Source organism: Rhinoderma darwinii, chromosome 2 (assembly GCF_050947455.1).
Source record: "Rhinoderma darwinii isolate aRhiDar2 chromosome 2, aRhiDar2.hap1, whole genome shotgun sequence".
Taxonomy (NCBI): Eukaryota; Metazoa; Chordata; class Amphibia; order Anura; family Rhinodermatidae; genus Rhinoderma; species Rhinoderma darwinii.
In genome coordinates, this window is record NC_134688.1 from 451,707,347 (window position 1) to 451,727,391 (window position 20,045).

At 45.2% G+C, this 20,045-nt stretch overlaps 1 protein-coding gene across 1 annotated transcript; it reads right to left on the bottom strand.

Moving 5' to 3' along the window:
- Positions 1-4,198: 4,198 nt before the first annotated feature.
- ATP5PF (ATP synthase peripheral stalk subunit F6) lies at positions 4,199-18,134 on the bottom strand. Its single transcript, XM_075854514.1, has 4 exons — positions 18,027-18,134; positions 7,661-7,843; positions 5,369-5,493; positions 4,199-4,306 (listed from the first exon to the last, which is right to left on the bottom strand). The coding sequence occupies exons 2-4, from the start codon at positions 7,828-7,830 to the stop codon at positions 4,278-4,280; spliced, it is 324 nt and encodes a 107-aa protein (XP_075710629.1). The 5' UTR covers positions 7,831-7,843; positions 18,027-18,134; the 3' UTR covers positions 4,199-4,277.
- Between the last annotated feature and the right edge of the window lie 1,911 nt (positions 18,135-20,045).

Consider the following 20,045-nt stretch of genomic DNA (forward strand, 5'->3'; position numbering starts at 1 on the left):
AAGTTCTGCCTGTGGGTCGATGTTGCAGTGTCATTTTTTTATGCCTATATAGGAAAATCAAATTGGAGTCATTCACAGAAAGATAAGTAACACTCCTCATTTATTATGTCTTCACCTACGACAAGTAGAGGAGCGCTCCACATCTTCCACGAAAATATACCATTCCCATAGAAGACGGCCTTATAAATCTTCAATATGGCGGCCTCCGCTGGGACTAGGTCATGGGGACAAATCCAGGCATGATCAGGTGACAGCCGAGTACATGGCGGTATTCTCACTTCTCACCCTGTGAATCGCAGCTCAACACGGATGACAGAGCGGCATAGCCGTCATAGAAGATTTGTGGAAATGAATGAGTAGAAAATAACTCGGCCAAATTTAGAAGGCTGTATCGGTATATTTTATTAGCGTCTAGCTTCACACCAGGAGAAACTATAACCGTCCATTCGAAATAGCCTATAATGAATTTCAAGATTGACAGAGCTACGCCCTGGATATGGAGTTGAAGTAAATTTGGAAAAAGAATCTGTCCGAGCCAACAAATATTTGAAGAGCCTACATGAAGCAGACTATACAACGCTGATGTTACACATAGCAGACTATTCATATCTCATTTGGTTGTTCCCAGAATTCATAAAGTGAGACATTATTTCTAAAAATGGCTCTGACAGAACTAGCGGGGTATTTCGAGAGGTGACACAAGTTTTTCCTCCCTACAAGAATACCTTTCCAATTAAGAGATTCCTGTAACTAAAAATGGATTCCATCATCAACACCAAACAGAAGAGCCGCCTTGGTCTACATATTTATACACTACATGGCCAGGAGTACGTGGACACCGGAATATCACATCCATATCTGGTTCCAAAACATGGACGTCAGTATGGAGTTGGTCCTCTGCCCCATTAGCGGTCCACTCTTCTGAAGTCTGACAGGATTTTGGAATAAAGCAGGGGAAGTGGTTGGCATCCACAAGGGCATTAGTGAGATTTTTTTATTTTTTTTTAGCGTATACCACAGATCATGAAAGGAAATACACCCCAACTCACAATGAGCCAAGGTAGGCTACATTCACATCTGCGCTAGGGTCCCGTTCCAACTGAGCTTTCCGTCAGAACAGGACCCTGACTGACACAAACGGAAACCAAAGGTTTCTGTTTCCATCACCATTTTTCAATGGTGACGGATCCAGTGCCAATGGTTTCCATTTGTCTCAGTTATGCAGGGGTTTTGACGGAATCAATAGTGTAGTCGACTACGGAACGTCAGAGCGGGACCCTAGCGTAGATGTGAACGAAGCCGTACATGGACAGCCTAGAGCGGTCAACAAAAAAAGGATGTCAATACTCAGTAATAAGGAGATACAATATGGGGTCCTCAACTGACGTGCCATTACATGATACACAGGGGGAGCAAATTTTGTCAAATTTCACAAGGCACCCCCTGCTGAAGAATGGCAAGTTGTGAATGAAAAGATTATCATGTATCTGGCTATATAGCGAGTACTGAAAGTCAAGCAGCTTCAGCCAAAACAGGAAGACGAGAGGTCTACATAGAATCCCAAAAAAAATGAGCATTGCGGGAGGTCATTATGGGAGATGTTCAAGATTTATTGGGTCTAATCTACATTAGACAAGGCGTCTCTGGAATCCATGGCCAGAAAAGTGTTGGTGACCTCCTCCCAATTGTCTTCATAACAAACCAAAAGGTGTTAATGGAGATGTCAAGAAACGGTCAAGTTTTTAATAATTTTTCTATAGACGTCCCTTTGTGTACCACAACCATTATTCTACGCCCGCCAAACTTTACAATTGGCAACGCACATATCAGGAAGAGTTTTTCTAGTATTCCCCAAACCATGTGCATCAGTGGTGAAGCGCGAGTCATTACTCCAGTAAAGCACTTCACGTCAGCAAAAAAAAAAAAAAAGGAATGGACTGTGTGTAGCGTCAGTGCGGTCTCCGTAATCATCCGTTTTTCTCCTCTGCGATCACTTTCTTGTTTTACTTTTTTTCTATGGCAACTGATGGCTAAAAAAACCAGACCGCACACATCCATTTGCTGTACGTTGTTTTCACGCACCCATAGACTTTGATGAGCGAGTCTGATCCGCAAACACAGACCAGAATAGGACATGCGGTGAGTTTCAGGCAACAGACACACTCCATGAAAAAAAAAACAAGGATGTGTGAATAGGTCCATTGAACGGCCTTGTTTAGTATGCGGTCATTTCGTTTCTGTGTATAAGACCAGTGTGGATTTGCACATCGTGTATTTGTTGCAGATTTTCTTAACCAAAGCCACAAGTGGATCCAGGCGGAAGGAGAAGTATAAGTTGTTCCTTTATATTTCCCATTTCTTTTGAGAGCGCTTCTGGCTTTGGCTCAAAAATCTGCAACAAATACAGGATGTGTGAATAAGGCCTTAGGTTACAGTCACACCACAAAAAATGTATTCTAGCCCCAATAGGTGGTTGCAGATGACTAGAAGTAATTTTAAAAAGGTACAACGTGATTGTAGCTTTGAATACTACAAATTTGTGACAAGATTGCAGTGGATACGGCTCGCGGTGGCTTTGGAAAGATGAACGCACCTTAATGGAGCGATCGCATCCTGTGAGACCAGGAAAGCATTTCCCTGTCCTCGGCTCTAAATATACAGCTCATGCCCAGAGCCATGCCACACTCATGAACATGAACCTTTAAAGATTTTTCCAGGACAAAACTACAGATGAGCCTATCCTTTGGATCAGTGGGGTCCGGCTCCTGGGAGCCTTACCCGTCAGTGCAATAAATAGGCCACAGAAGTATCATGGTTCACATACGGAAAGAAAAAATAAGCGGCATGTAGGACCTCTGCACATCATGTCTACATCTTATGTCTATCCTTACAACACCACCAAATGGTCTGATAAGATGTAAGGGGTGATAAGACGAGTACTCCTCATCTTCTCAACACCACCTACATGCGGCACTCACAGGACGTGCACCCTCCCCGAGTCATAAGGGGGGGGGGGGGGAATAACATGAAGAAAAATTCCTGCAGTTACAGAAGGTTGTACAGGGAGAGGTGACTAACAGGCTGTCATTTCTCTTTCAGCAACTTTTGAACTTGCACCCCAACTTCAAACAAGTGCTGCACCCCAAATACTCCTTTGTTCTTTGAAAGGCAAGATTCTGGGCTTTAATACGACATTAGGATCTGAGCTTTATTCCTTATATTCTAGTCTACAAGTCACCGTGTATTACTTAGGTCATTGGCAGTGAAAGGGATTAAGCCGCTCATCTAACGCCAGATTCACACAGTGCAGATTATAAGTCACAGGAGAAAACAGAATCTCCAGCAATAAATACCTGCACAATACAAGTCATATTTCATCACAGATAGAAAAACAAACAAACAAACCCAGCATAGTATAGAACAGTTTGTTGCCACCTGCTGGTCAAAACTGGCACTAACAGTGTACCACCACAAAGATGATACAATGTAACTAGGTCTTGCTAAAAGTACATTTTTTTCCCCGTTTCTAAGCCTACCCAAATATTGTTCTTTTTTTTGTGACAATGTGATTTCACGTTCTAAAAAAAAAAGTTTTTATTTTGTTTGTTAAATTGGAAGTAACTAAAAAGATAGCTGGTTCAATCAAGAACATTTTACACCAAAAATGAATTCGGCCATCCATTGCGATGACAAACTTGTAGCGTCATACGGGCCAAAATCCCATTTTAGTTTTGGGTGCATCTCCCTCCCTTAGTCTTCACGTGGAAACGGCATCAAGGGCAAGTTCAGAATTTGTGTTGTGCCATCCAACTATTGTAAAGAGAAAAAGTGGCAAGAAATCTCACAAAAACACCACACCAGGTACAAGGTCACGCTGAGGTCTGGGAAAAATGTGTGAATTTGGCTGTAGGGATATGTATTAAAGAGAAAATATAAAGCATCAGCCTCTGAGTTACCATCATTAGACGCTCTAGTGCCGGGGGCAGCAGCCTGCGGCCCTCCAGCTGATGTGAAACTACAACTTCCAGCATGCCCTGACAGACCAAGGCTTTATTATTCCAGCCAGTCAGGGCAAGGTGGCTGAGCCCTCAAAGCAAAACAGACCAGCAGGAGCTCCTGTGCGGGCACTTCTATGCCATTTATTTGCCCTCTAATTGGCTTTGGTCGTTGGAAGAAAAAAAACAGACGACCCTGAAAGTCAACACCAAAGTGGTTTATTAATTTACTAGAAACACGGATGAGACCGGTGACATTTGTACTTGTATCCCAGAGTCCGATCACTTCTGCACCTCCTCCAGTTTTGGTTCTGAAATACAAAAAGAGCTCAATGTGAATACATATAAATCGGAGTAAATGTTCAGGACGTGGACTTAGACTCCAGAGGGAATAAGGAGGTCAGTTTAAAGGGAACGTGTCACCAATTAATAAAGAGGGTGATCATAGTACGATTCTTTAGCGGGCCAAAAGGAGTCACAGCTACGCCCATGTGGCACTATAATTGGCAAGTCACCATAGCACCTGCTGAAGTAAATTAGCCGTAAAATGCTCATTATCAGAGGTCTGTCTGGTGACCGATTCCCTTTAGTTTATGTTCAGGATTTTATGAGATTTAGGCGTGGATTTCATACCTAAATCCTCATGAAATCTGCTAACGCTCCGTATCTAATGCAAGTGAATGGGTTTTTTGGGGGTTTTTTTTTATACCCCATTCACATGCTCCGTATAAAAGTATCATTGCAGATTTTTAATCTGCAAGAATAATGAGCGTGTTTATTATTCTCGCAGAATCACAGAAAAACTGCGGATGAGCCCCATTGATTGACAAAAGGGCTCATCTTTGGCCGATCTGCCGGCACATCCTTGGCCGATCTGCCGGCACATCCGTGGCAAAAATATGAGTATCCGCTTTGGATTTCTGTGGCAGATTCTGTGTAAAATACCTGCCAGGACTTGAACGTGTGAATACATGGCAAGAGGATTTATCAGTTCTAAAGTAGATTTGAAATATTGGAGGGAGGGTTACCGAAACTAAATTTAGTGATCGAATTCTTCAGAACTTAAACAAGAGTGCCATGCGGTCAGTCCCATGCCCTTGTCAGACTGGGGTAGCATCCCTCTAAGCATCTGTGCATGGAAATAGACTTACTACAATAACCCAGAGATCCTTCAGATCAATGGCCAAATTGATTATACCCCCTCAATGTGGAGGAAGGAGCTGGAGGTCCTCTGCCAATCAGAAGTCTCATAAGCTTCACATCACAGCTCATGCCAGCAGTATAGAAGTGAGGACAGCCTGGTGACTGTTCACACTATAGAGAAGAAATACTATATTATACATTACAGGATGGCATAATAAAAAAATACTAACCTTCAAACTTAAAGTCTGGAAATTTCTCCAAGTTTCCCCCTCCATATAACCTCTGCAATTTGCTTACGTCTTCATTGAGATCTCTCTGGTACTCTGCGCCGCCATCGACAGCACCACCGGTTTTTCTACAAAAGTTTATATCATTTACTTTATTCGGATTGAAGTTGCAAGAAAAATAAATAAATAAACATTGCACTGCTCAATTTACGTCCGAGTTCCCATGGGTCGGATACGCTGCATAAAAGTACACTGTATCTGCAGGGAATTCCGCTGGTAAAACCGCACCAAATTGTCTCCGCTGTGGAAACTAGTGCGTGGAGAAAAAAAAAGGGGCTATACTTACCCCCAGACCTCTGTTCTCTGCACAGTCCAACCTCCTAGTATGACAATGCAGCCTGTGATTGGCTGCAGCTGTCACATGGGATGCCAAGTCATCCTAGGAGGCTGCCCTGGATGGAGAACAAAGGAACGCATCGCTATGACAACAGCCTGGGGTAAGTATTGGCTTTTATTTTATTTATTTAAAACCAAACCAGGTGCGTTTGTTTTCTCATTTGCAATTTTTGCAGCGGAATCACTTTGCTGCGGAAAAAGTCACAGCTTCATATTTGTTGCAGGTTTTACATCCCCATTGAATTCAATTAGGAAAACCCGCAACCAAAGAGCAACGAATCCACAGAATACATGGACATGCCGCGGATTCAACATCCGCACCGCAGGTCAATTTATAAACGTTTTCGCTGCAGATTTTTTTCTGTAACGTGCGCATAGGAATTGTTCAAAACTCATTGACTTTGCTGCTACCGTAAATGCTGCGGAACCTCTGCATAGAATTCTGCAGCGTTTACGCTACATGGGAACCCCGCCTACAAGAATGTATCCAAGTCTGCACCGCTGCAAACTACGAGGGCTAACAGCCCGTACAGATCTAGCAGGTGCATGAAACGCAGCACTGGGCCTGAAAGACACTGAAATACTCGGAGTCATGGTAAAAATCACAGTATTTCTGCATGCACTATAAGAAACAAGGTCAGGGGCATCCACATGACCTTCACCTACTGTTGTTGGAATCTCCCATGAACTGCAATTGGACTTACGACGCATAGACGTGAACACGAAAATAATAAACCAGACTGGGAGGATCAAAGTGACCCGTTAAGTCTAGCGATCCGCGGGGGACACAGACGGCCTCAGATGACAACTTCTGACATGTCTAAATGGCATGTCAGGAGATGTTCAAGGTTAGGGCTCCACGGTGTCAACGGCAATTTGCTGTAAAATGTGGTAATTACCTCGACTTGAATGCGAATTCAATATTTCTGTATGAGAAAGAAAGTAACAAGGAATCTGGCGGCCAACACAAAAGTAAATTGTCACTTTTTTCCCCGTAGGGAAACTTTGAAGCCGTGCAAGAGTTGCAATAAGGGCTCCTGCACACATCAGAGGACTGTGCAAGGAACCTACATGGCTCCGGAGTAGGGACTCGTACTCCCATGTGCACCTCCATACCGGCTCCGGATGTCTGGAGATGTTCTGCCCTAGGAGAATTGCTTCTAGGGCAGAACATCTCCGTACATACGACTCTGACGCAGCGTGCCATAGAGAATCCAACAGAAAAATCCTACATATGAAACCAGAAACATACAGAGCTGAAATAAGAGGGATCATGACCACTATGGCAGCCCTAATATGTGTACATGAGCCCTAATGCCACGATTTTACTGCAACATTTGATAGAACTCTCTCCATGTGCCAGATTATGCAATGATACCGGCACGAGAGATGCATTTCTGTATAACTAGGCAGATTTGCTGCTCAGGACCTTGGAAAAGCTGGATGACCAGCCTTGTGGGAGCTTTAATGGCAGATATTAGTGGTCACAAAGCTTTTTATTCTAGAAACAGGCATTACTAAGCCCCTTCACATACGCCTGGCAATCCGGTTGGGTTTCCCTCCGGCGTGGTACAGAAATGCCAGAGGGCAACTGATGCCAGAATTGATCCCAAGCTTTCCTATGGGAGCGGTTCGGACATCCGATGTCTCCTCATGCCGGACATTTTCTGTTCCATTGCGGAGGCAGAACCAGTGCTCACAATGCCCCATCAGTTGTGTCCGGCTCGAGTATAAAACAACTGGACGGACACAACTGATATATGTGAACCAGGCCAAAGAGAGGGCTGGACAGAATTTTTCCAACTTCACAAAAGAGGATGACCATGACTTTGTTGGTGTTTATTTGAGGACACACTCTACATAATAGCGGGCTGTGCTCGGAGATCCACAATCACTTACTGGCTCTTTGTCCTGTAGTCCTGGATTTTATCAACAAAAATTTTCTGAATAGGATCCAACTCCTTAGTCTTGTTGAAGGCAATGGCAGTCAGTCCAATATTCCTTCTCAAGTGGAGGGAGACTGAGGAGCGAAGAACAGAGGAGAAGCGGAAAAGCTGCTGGAGAACCATGATGTCACGTTACCTACAAGGAAAACAGTGACTGGGTCACTACAATAATAATTCACATCTGTCGTCATACATATAGCAGCAAACTTCACAAGCGATCTTAAAGGAATGCGAAAAAAAAATCCTGGAATAAATGGCGCAGTGAAATCCGGATGATCTAAAAGTGCGCGTACAAAGATGTATGCCGTGTTAGGGAACTGGCGATAATCTAACGTATATGTGGTCCCTCAGCGGCAGACTGCAGACAAAGAAGGCTCAAGTATGTGGAATTTCAATGTGCCTGATCCTTTGTCCTGCCGGGAGAGAAGCTGCCACGGAGGACGCTCGTCTGCCTCTTCTGCATTGAATAAACATGCATGCTGGGGAAGGGTCAAGCGTACGTTTTAGGCGAGGTTGGGGGAGAAAGATGGCGGACGAGCAATCAGAGATATTATGTGTAAGGGAAAATTCGATTGGGGACTTGCTCATGTCCTTTATTTTTCAGACCATTTGAAAGAAAGACAAGCATGTAAAGTACAGTGTAACAGCAAAAATGACAAGGATCCCTTAAGCAAACTATCATAAAACTTTTGACATGTCAGAGAAGTTTAATAGAGACCCCCACCGATCGTTTAAAGAGGCTCTGTCACCACATTATAAGTGCCCTGTCTCATACATAAGGAGATGGGCGCTATAATGTAGGTGACAGCAGTGCTTTTTATTTAATAAAACGATCTATTTTCACCACTTTATTAGCGATTTTAGATTTATGCTAATGAGTTTCTTAATGCCCAACTGGGCGTATTTTTACTTTAGACCAAGTGGGCATTGTACCGAGGAGCGTATGACGCTGACCAATCAGTGACCAATCAGCGTCATGCACTCCTCTCCATTCATTTAGGCAGCGCATAGGGATCCTGCTAGATCCTTATGTGATGTCTTATACTAACACATTAACAATACTGAAGTGGTTAGACAGTGAATAGACATTTCACGGGATGTCCATTCACAATCTCTGCACTTCGTTACTGTTTCTGTGGTAGTTACAGCAGAGGAAGCGTGATCTCGTTGTAACCTGTTATTTACAGCGAGATCTCACGAGATTACGCTTCCACTGCTGTAACTACCACAGACAGAGTAACGAAGTGCAGAGATTGTGAATAGACATCCCGTGAAAATAGCAATTAGACCTACCGGTAATTGTATTTCCAGGAATCCATCATGACAGCACTACAGGAGGTTGCCCTATTGACCTCTGTAGGGACAGGAAGAGAGAGGTTAAAAGGCCCCTCCCACCACCCACTTGCCAGTGTTTTTCAATTACTACACCAGGATGGATGCAACCCTATTTTATTTCTAGGGATAATAACTTACATGTTAAATGCACAACTCAGAATTCAATCAGGGAGGGAATATAATGGTGCTGTCATGATGGATTCCTGGAAATACAATTACCGGTAGGTCTAATTGCTATTTTCCAGTACATCCCTCATGACAGCACTACAGGAGCAATACCAGATTATAATGCTCAGGGCGGGACTACGGATTGAAGGACTTTGCGTCCAAAACATAAATCCGTATCGGACAGAACATCGAGCCTATAAGGTTTGCAAAACGTATGATGGCTTGACCAAGTGGCAGCTCTGCAGATTTGGTCCATAGAGGCTTCTCTTCTTTCTGCCCAGGATGCCGACACTGCCCTCATTGAATGGGCTTTAATGCCTTGTGGGGCACATAGTCCTTGGGACTTGTAGGCTTCTTGTATGGTAGTTTTTACCCATCTCGCTAGAGAGCCTTTTGAGGCTTTCTTTCCTCTATTCTTTCCCCCAAACAGGACAAATAGATTTTTATCTTGTCTCCAAGAGGAGGTTCTATCCAGATACTGAAGAATTGTTCACCTGACATCCAGGCAATGGAATTTTTCTTCTTGTTGGTTTTTTGGATCTGGATAAAAGGAAGGTAGAATTATTTCTTGTTCTCTATGGAAAGCAGTAGATACCTTTGGAATAAAGGAAGGGTCCAGCTTTAGGATGATCTTATCCTCCTGTACTTTTAGGTAGGGTTCTATGATTGACAGAGATTGGATTTCTCCAATCCTTCTTGCTGAAGTAATAGCGACTAAGAATGCAGCTTTTAGAGTTAAAAAGTGCATACTAATTGTGTCGAGCGGCTCAAAGGGGGGATCACAAAGAGTCGTTAACACCACATTCAAATCCCAGGTAGGAACGGATTTCTTTAGGGAAGGTTTCAGTTTAGAGACCGCTTGGGTGAATCTTCTGATCCACCGATGTTCAGCCAGAGGAGTGTTAAAAAAAATTACCTAAGGCTGAAATCTGTACTTTTAAAAGGTACTAGGGCTAAGTCCTTTTTTGAATCCCGATTGTAAAAAATCTAGGATTTTTGCAATGTTGGGAAAAAAGGGGTTTGGTCCTTGGGTTCCATGCCAGGAACAGAATTTCTTCCAAATCTTTTGATAGATTTTAGAGGTAACTTCTTTATGACTTAACAAGATAGTTGAAATTACCTCATCTGACAGACCGTGGTTCCTCAAGATCTGCATTTCAGGATCCAGGCTGACAACTTCAGAGTTTCTATTCCCTGGAAGAATAAGGGACCCTGGGAGAGAAGATTCTCCTTGACTGGGAGCATGATAGGGTCTTCCAACGCTAGGTATTGTACGATTGGAAACCAACTTCTTTTTGGCCAATAGGGAAGAATAATGATGAGCTTTGTCAAATCTTCCTGGATTTTTCTTAATACCATTGGTATTAGAGGAAATGGAGGAAAGGCATAGGCCAGCTCCATGTCCAAGGGTTGGAACAATGCATCTACTCCCAATGGGTTGTCTCTGAGATTCAGGGAGAAGAATGTCTCTACTTGAGTGTTTTTCCTCGTGGCAAACAGGTCTATTTGTGGATAACCCCAATTTTGGGTTAGGGACAGAAAGACTTCCCTGTTTAGGGACCATTCTCCAGGGTCTACTTTTTCCCCGACTCAGGAAATCTGCGGATAGGTTCTCTGAGCCTTTTAGGTGGACTGCCGTGACTGATAGGACGTTTTCTTCTGCCCAACTGAAAATTTGTGCAGAGAGGGCCTGAAGAAGAGTGTGTCTTGTTCCCCCTTGATGGCGAAGAAAGGACACTGCTGTCGTGTTGTCCGATAAAATTCTTATATGCTTCCCTTTTATGGTGGGTGAAGCTCTTATAAGTGTCTCCCATACGGCTCTTAGTTCTTTGAAGTTTGAGGACATCATCCATGTGCCCTGAAAGTGTTGGTCTTGGAATACTGACCCCCAGCCGTGTTTGCTGGCATCTGTGGTAATCACTACATAAGGAGACGTTCTCCAGGGGACTCCCTTGTCTATGTTGTCTGTGCAGAGCCACCACAGGAGGGATGATTTCACAGTCTCAGAAATTTGAATTTTTAAATTCAGGGAGTTTTGTTTTCGATCCCACTGGGACAAGATCAGATTCTGTAAGGGTCTGGAGTGAAATTGGCTCCATGGAATAGATTGAATGCAAGACGTCATCATTCCCAACATCCGCATACATTCCCTTATGGAACAGGCGTCTTTCCCCCAAAATTTCCTTACTTCTGCCAGTAGGAGTATTTGTTTCTCTCTTGGGAGGAAGGAGTCTAGCAGTACTCCTAAGAAGACCTTCTGTTTCTGGGGAGGAAGACTCTACTTCTGAAAGTTGATTATCCATCCCAATTCCTGTAGTAGGGAAAGAACCTGTGACCGATGACTGATTAAGATAGCCGGAGTATCTGCTGTCAACAAGAAGTCGTCTAGATATGGGATAATTACTATACCTTGACTTCTTATGAATGCCATGATCTCTGCCATAATTTTCGTAAAAATTCTGGGGGCGGAGGAAAGGCCGAAGGGGAGGCAGACAAACTGGAAGTGGAGAATGGAAGGACCGTCCTGAATTGCGAATCTGAGGAATCTCTGGTACGCGGGGTGGATAGGAACGTGATAATACGCATCCTTTAAATCGATCGTACACATTGATGCCTCTTCCCTTATTAGAGGAATAGTCGATCTGATAGACTCCATCTTGAATTTTCGATATTTCACCCATTTGTTTAGGACCTTCAGGTTGATTATTGTCCTGTAGGAACCGTTTGGTTTTTTGACCAAGAAGATTTTTGAATAGTGGCCTTTGCATATTTCGTTGTGGGGAACTGGAGAAATGGCTCTCAATCTGAGTAGTTTCTGGACGTCCTGGATAAGGATCTGATGAAGATCTTTTGCTTGGTACTGGGTTATTAGGAATTTCTCTGGAGGAAAATTCTATTTTGTATCCTTCTTCTATGATCTTTAGAACCCAGGGGTTCTGGGTTATTCTCGACCATTTGGGATAAAATTGTAGGAGTCTTCCCCCCATGCTCTTGGCGTTATTGCTTTGAGGGCTGGAATGAATTATTTGGGTTAAGGAGATATCCTCGACCCCTTTTTCCTTTGGGGTAACTCCAGCGACCGGACTTCCCTTTCCCGCTGTAGTTCTGTGAGGTAGGATCCCTCTGTTGGCGAAATCTTCCAAACTGAGGGGGTTTTCTTGGTTTCTCTTCAGGAAACCCCTTTTTTCTATCTGTTGCACTCTCCAGCATGCTATCGAGGAGAGGACCGAACATCAGAGACCCTGTAAATGGGATAGAACACAACTTGTTCTTGGACTTCGTATCTCCTGACCACATTTTGAGCCATAATGCTCTTCTAGCAGCATTTGAGAGAGCCCCATTCCTGGCAGCAAATCTAATAGATTCCGCTGAAGCGTCTACCAAGAATCCGGTTGCCATTTTTAGTAAAGGTAGAGATTCTAATAGATCTTGTCGTGATGTCTTCATCATCAAATGGGTCTCTAGCTGGTTTAGCCATATAACCATTGCTCTTGCTACTGATGTGGCCGCGATATTAGTTGAGATCAAGGCAGAGGAAGATTCCCACGCTCTTTTCAGTAGTCCGTCTGCCTTTTGGTCCATGGCGTCCCTCAACCCTGGCTACTGGGACATCTACTTTTGGGATCTCATCCCAAGGCTTATTGTCCTCTGGATCAAAGAGAAGTCTGTTTTTAAAATCTCTTGAAATGAAGAGCCTTTTTTCTGAATCTTCCCATTCAGTTGTCGCCATTCTTTTGAGATTTTCGTTTACCGGAAAAACCCTTGTTTTCTTTCCCGTTAGACCTCCAAACATCTCATCCTGGATGGTATGTGGTTGGTCTTCTTCGGGAATATCCATAGTTTCCCGTATTGCTTGAATTAAGGTATCCGACATCTCGGAAGAGAAGAAATTTTTTTTCTCTTGAGTGGAAGAAGTTGAAGGTAAGAGTTCCTCTCTTTCTTCTAACTCATCCTCCGATAGGTAATAACACTCCTGCTCAGAGTCAGACCCCTGAGAGGGGGGACAATATTTTTGATCCACTTCAATCCGTGGTCTTTTTGCTCGGGAGTGTGAGGGACTTTCTTGCGGAGGGGCGAGGGAGGCTACTGACTGACACACTTCTTCACGAATCATAGTCCTAAGTTCAGACATGAACGTTGGTTGTTCCTCCTTTAGTATTTTTGCAATACAATCCTGACACAATTGTTTCCTATGGGACTCTGGCAATTTTTTTGCACAAGTCGCACATTTTTTAACCTTCTTTTTATCAGTTTGTCTCTGAGAGGAATCTTTTTCCTAGAGAAAACAGAAGGTAGGTAAAGTATGGTGTACATACATAAGGGGTCATACCCTTCCCCAAGGGTGAGACTCACGTGACCCCGGGACATATCTGGAGTTCCATCAGGACAAGGAAGTTCCATACCGCGACAGGTAACAGGCAATGCAATATGCAATCCACAAAAAAAAAAAAAATCCAAGTTAGAGTTATCAGCTCTAACTACATACCTGTGCGTGTCCCTTTAAATGCGGCGGTTTGAATTTCCCGCCTTCCAAGATGGCCGCGGACCGGAAGTAGCCCAACGTCATTTCCGGTCGGCTATACGTCCAGCGTGTTCCTGGAGTGCAGCCGCCATAGCCGGCGACTGAGGCTTGCTATGCGGTGCAGCGAGGAACCCTGCCGGTGCGTCCATGTTTATGGAGCTGCCGGTCCCCGCCTGGTCAGCGGCCCGGCCGAAGCCTGCTTGGGAAACCCCAGCCCCCACACACTACCGGAACCGGATTCCTTAGGTAGGTGTCTCAGGGAGGGAGCTAAGGGACCCCTCGCTTGAGGGGTGTTAGCCTGGGCTTTAGGGGGAAGAGAAGGGGGAGTGCACGGACCACCCGATCTTGCCCCCTGCCCGAGTTTCTTTCCTGCACTAACACAGGAGCGACGCTCTCTGCTCCTGACCCTGTGGGGACAGGAAGAACACTGGCAAGTGGGTGGTGGGAGGGGCCTTTTAACCTCTGTCTTCCTGTCCCTACAGAGGTCAATAGGGCAACCTCCTGTAGTGCTGTCATGAGGGATGTACTGGAAATGTCTATTGACTGTCTAAACACTTCAGTATAGTTAATGTGTTAGTATAAGACAGCACATAAGGATCTAACAGGATCCCTATGCGCTGAGTAAATGTATGGAGAGGAGTGTATGACGCTGATTGGTCACTGATTGGTCAGCGTCATACACTCCTCTGTACAACGCCCACTTGGTCTAAAGTAAAAATACGCCCAGTTGGGCATTAAGCAACTCATTAGCATAAATCTAAAATCGCTAATAAAGTGGTTTAAAATAGATAGTTTTTCTAAATAAAAAGCACTGCTGTCACCTACATTACAGCGCCCATCTCCTTCTGTAGGAGACAGGGCACTTATAATGTGGTGACAGAATCTCTTTAAACAAAGCTGTAGAAATGCCCAGGTGGGCGCTGTGCCGCTTTGTTTCTGATTGGCTTTGCTTGGGTCTCCTCTGAAAGCCGAGCAAGAGGTGTATGGGCTCAAAAGTAGCACAGCACTCACCTGAGTTTTATTTTAGCGATCGGTGGGGGTCTCATCACATGGACCCCCACTGATAAAACCTTCTGAAACGTCAAAACTTTTATGAAAGTTTGGTTACACTTTAAACCAGGGGTCTCAAACTCGGCAGGGTAAGTGGGCCGCATATAGAAAAAATGGGAAGTGGTCGGCCGCATTACTTTCAAATTTGATACAATACAAAATTATTGTTAATAAATTATTTGAACTACAATAACACTATATTACAATAATAATAATAATACATTACTATAATAATAATAATAATAATAATAATGCATTACTATAATAATAATAGCGCTAGGTTTAAAATTTTAGATATTTCTTCCCGTGCTTATTTCAACAATCCAGTTTTCCAGTTTAAGTGTCGCTAAATGCAGTCCGGCAGCTCAGTTGGCAGCGTTTGGCAGACACACGCCCTCCGCAGATGCTGCCACAGTGCCCTCCGCAGATGCTGCCACAGTGCCCTCCGCAGATGCTGCCACAGTGCCCTCCGCAGATGCTGCCACAGTGATGTCAGGGGCTTGCCCAGAGCTGGAGTCCCGAAGCAGAGCCGCTTCTAGCACTCTGCCTGGGATTCCAGCTCTGCTCCTGACATCACTGTCCATATATGGACAGTGTGTCAGGGTCTTCCCCAGAGCTGGAGTCCCGGGCAGAGCGCTAGTAGGCTCTTCCTGGGACTCCAGCTGTGGTCCTGACATCACTGGGACTCCTGCTCTGGGGAAGCCCCCGACAATGATGTATGGACAGTGATGTCAGGGAATTCCACAGAGTCCTGTACTAGCGCTCTGCCCGGGACTCCGCTCTGGGGAAGACACTGCACACTGTCCATACATGGACAGCGATATCAGGGATTTCCACAGAGTCCCGGAGCAGAGCCTGTACTAGAGCTCTGCACTGGACTCCGGCTCTGGGGAAGCCCCAGACATCGCGTGTCCAAACATGGACACCGATGTCAGGGAATTCGACAGAGTCCCGGAGCAGAGCCTGTACTAGCGCTCTACCCGGGACTCCGCTCTGGGGAAGACCCTGACACACTGTCCATATATGGACAGCGATGTCAGGGAATTCGACAGAGTCCCGGTGCAGAGCCTGTACTAGCGCTCTACCCGGGACTCCGCTCTGGGGAAGACCCTTACACACTGTCCATATATGGACAGCGATGTCAGGGAATTCCACAGAGTCCCGGAGCAGAGCCGATACTAGTGCTCTGCACGGGACTCCGGCTCTGGGGAAGCCCCAGACATCGCTGTTCATATGTGGACAGAGAAGTCAGGGAATTCCAGAGTCGGGCCGCCTGCTTGAGACCCCTGCTTTAAACAGTGCAGCCAAATACGAGGTATCCAATGAAAAGGGGTTGTATTGCAGTAATTGAAGAAAAGTTCTTTCACACAGGCCAATAATCGCATGACTCGTTTGTCAGCTGACTGGATCTATTATGCGGCCAAGAAAAACTATTGCTTGTTGGCAGCACATCTCCCCGTGTAGACAGGGTATGCGGTGCTGACACGATGCAAAATGTATGGGGATGGACGATCGTATCAGCGATCATTTCCCCATACATTCCGATCATTGCTGGAATGGAGCAAACAACATGCTGTATGTCGATCGCCACTCATTTACCGGTAAGAATCTGCCCATGTAAAACCAGCTTAAAGGCTATGTACACCTTTGAAAGAGATTTTCTTTAATAAAAATGTATTTGGTGAAAATTTCTAATTAATTTTTATTAAAAATCTTTACTTTTTGAGATACAGCTGCTCTGTATCCTGTATACAGAGCAGCTGTATCTAGCTCTGAATCCATCAGGTCAGCGGGTTCTGCGTGTCGGTTATGAACTTAGATGTGATCGGTAACAGCTCGATCCTGCCTGTCAGAAAGACGCAGGACCCGCTGTGAGGCTGGGTTCACACGACCACTTTAACGTCCGTAATCGACGGACGTATTTCGGGCGGAAGTCCCGGACCGAACTCAGTGCAGGGAGCTGGGCTCCTAGCATCATAGTTATGTACGATGCTAGGAGTCCCTGCCTCTCCGTGGAACTACTGTCCCGTACTGAAAACATGATTACAGTACGGGACAGCTGTCCTGCAGAGAGGCAGGGACTCCTAGCATCGTACATCACTATGATGCTAGGAGCCCGGCTCCCTGCACTGAGTTCGGTCCGGGACTTCCGCCCGAAATACGTCCGTCCATTACGGACGTTAAAGTGGTCGTGTGAACCCAGCCTAACTGAACCGGTCAGTCCAGCTGACCTGACAGATACAGGATTCAGCTGCTCTGTATACAGGAGACAGAGCAGCTGTAACTCAAAGAGTACATTTTTTTTTAATAAAAACTAAAACTTGCACCAAACACACGGAGAGACTTTTTTCGAAGGTGTACATAGCCTTTAAGACCGAGATGCAATACCAGACGCTGCCCGCAGATAACGGTGGCGCTTTTAGAAAACGTGTATGAGCCAGGATGGCTGTGACACCAGAGCTGTCAAAATTACCAGATGACACCACCGCACAGCATTCCCAATCCTGTACAGTATAAAAATAAGTCAGCGCAATCTGGACGGCTTTGGGCATAAAATTGCACAGAAAAAAAAAAAGAACCTGGTTGGGAGACATAATTATGAAGGTCACAGACCAGGTTTTTATATATATATATATATATATATATATAGGCCACTAGAGACGGTTATAACTGACTATACAGCTGTGGCATCGTAACATCGTCTTCTATAGAGGATGAGAGGTATGATGCAATTTGGTTGTGCCAGTTATGCCCATGTCTGACATTTCCTGGCACATGACCGTTCCCATTCGCCCCCAGTCTATACCCCGTCACCTTCAGGGCAGAGGTTGAATGACAATCACTATAAAAAAGACCCATCTCCCTGTTGATCCCATATCCAGGGCTGACACTTTGTCACACAACCTCAGCTGTGATACAGCAGTCGTGTTCCACAGACATAAAGTGACATATGAGGGCGCCATGAACGTGACTGCAATGGAGTTTTATTTTCCATCCATAAAGGTATAACCCCCACCTCATATAATCGGGCACCTATGTAAAGGAAGTCCAAGGCTACACATAAGTGACATGGGGGGGGGGGGAGGCCGATGTACGGAGGAGAATTACAAGCAGTCAGGTTCAGCTCAGAAGCCGGAGACGATGAGCGAGACAGACACACAGCACAGGCCTCAAACATAACATCAGCAGAGTCCGACGACCCCTCTGACCGTTCCCCCGTAGTACAGCGCATTCACCGGCTCACCTCTCCCTGGGCACAGAAGAGCGGTCACCTTGCTGTCCTATCACCGTGTGCAGCACTGTGATGACGTCTGACGTACAACACGCTGGGTGAAAGCTCCGCCCCCTACGGTGACGTGCTTTAGGCCAAAACATCTCAGTGTCCTGCGCATGTGCGGAGTACTATTGCTTATCTAGTCCAATCATATTGTAATAGAGGGCTGCTCTGTTGTTCGCGCACTACAAGTCCCAGAAACCTCCGCTTTCACACAGAGAGTGCGCAGTCCTGACCATATAACTGTTTCGTCATTTACACCAAAGACCCATAAATATATATCAATGTGTTGTCTTCTTTTGTCAGATTCTTCAAATGATTATTCTTCCGTCTCCGGAAAAGCTGAATATGTCCACCAATACAACTCCCATGCAGCATTAATGCTATTCCTAAATAGTTTTTCCTTCCATGAGCCTGGAAGAGCTGGGTTATATCCATGGAAGCTGGGGGGGGGGGGGGGGGGGGACTCTCATTGTCATCATTTCCTTGTCTCATGTCTAAGCTTTCTGCATAGTTACACAGGAAGCCGGTGCTGCAGCTCAATAAAGGGTCTCCCACTTTTCATGTCCTCTGACATAGGTCGGTGAGCTGGGACACCCCCGTGCATTGTAGATGGCCCTGTCCCTGTCCCTTTGGTCCCTATTTCCGGCATACACTGTGACATGTACTTAGAGGAACAATGAATGTCTTTTTATAGTCGCCGCTGGTCCTGCAGGAACCTCCCGACACAATTGAAGGAATTTGACCTTTCACCAAAGTGCCGGGACCTTACAGACCTCTTCCAATATAATCTTCTAAGTTACATGTTGGTAGATGTAAAAATCAGAGCGCCCCTTTAACATTCACACTCTGGCACCTGTCTGCCAATGAGAAAGCAGTGTCCTCCGCAAACAGGAACCATCAATAGGCACGCGCACATGTCCCGATAATAGGATTTCTTTTAAATGTATTAAAGATGTGGCCGTCACACACCTCTCATGTTGTCACCTTGCTCTTCCGGACTCCTGAATGATAAATCTGTTAGGCCTGAGTTACACGAGCGTGTGCGTTTTGCGCACACAAAAAATGCTGCGTTTTGCGTGCGCAAAAGGCACTTAACAGCTCCGTTTGTCATCAGCGTATGATGTGCGGCTGCGTGATTTTCGCGCAGCCGCCATCATTATGACACTCCGTTTGGATGTTTGTAAACAGAAAAGCACGTGGTGCTTTTCTGTTTACATTCATTCTTTTACTGCTGTTGCGCGAATAACGTGCGTCACACTGAAGTGCTTCCCTGTGACCTGCGTGATTTTCACGCACCCATTGACTTCAATGGGTGTGTGATCTGTGAAAAATGCAGAAATATAGGACATGTCGTGTGTTTTTTTCAGCGGACTCACGCTGCGCAAAACTCACGGACTGTCTGCATGCCCCATAGACTTACATAGGTCCGTACGACGCGTGAAAAGCACGCGCGTCGCACAGACGTATATCACGCTCCTGTAAACGAGGCCTAATACAGTACCAGAATAGGCAATGATATTCCAGGGAATCTCATGTCCACGCTGCGGTATTTTTCATAACGTAAATTGATCCGCGGTGCGTATTTTCGAAACTGCGGCATATCCTGTGATTCCGCTTGCGAATTCTATGTCCCTAGTTATGCCTAAACACGCAGCAAAACCCGCAGCATGAAAACACCGCAAATTTCTGCAGCAAAATGTAAAAACCGCACCGAAAAACACATAAAAAAACGCACCTTCAGGTGGGTTTTTTTGCTGCGAATTTCTAGTGGTTTCCTGCGTATTTTCCGCAGCAAAATACGCAACGTGTGCATGTAGCCTTAGGGCTTATTCAGGGGAACGTTAAAATCGTGTGTGTGACGGACGTTTTTTTATCGGCCGTCACACAGCTGCATGTATTTTTATGGACAGTGTTTTAACGGACAGTGTGAAGGACCCGTGAGAAAATGGCGTCCTATTTTTGTCCATGTTTACGGATCCCTCAATA

Coding starts and splice junctions, on each gene's coding strand:
- ATP5PF (XM_075854514.1), bottom strand. CDS start 7,830: ATGGTTCTCCAGCAGCTTTTCCGCTTCTCCTCTGTTCTTCGCTCCTCA. Junction 5,494..7,660: donor GACTACAGGACAAAGAGCCA/GTAAGTGATTGT, acceptor AAACTTTTGTAG/AAAAACCGGTGGTGCTGTCG. Junction 4,307..5,368: donor TCCAGACTTTAAGTTTGAAG/GTTAGTATTTTT, acceptor TTTGTATTTCAG/AACCAAAACTGGAGGAGGTG.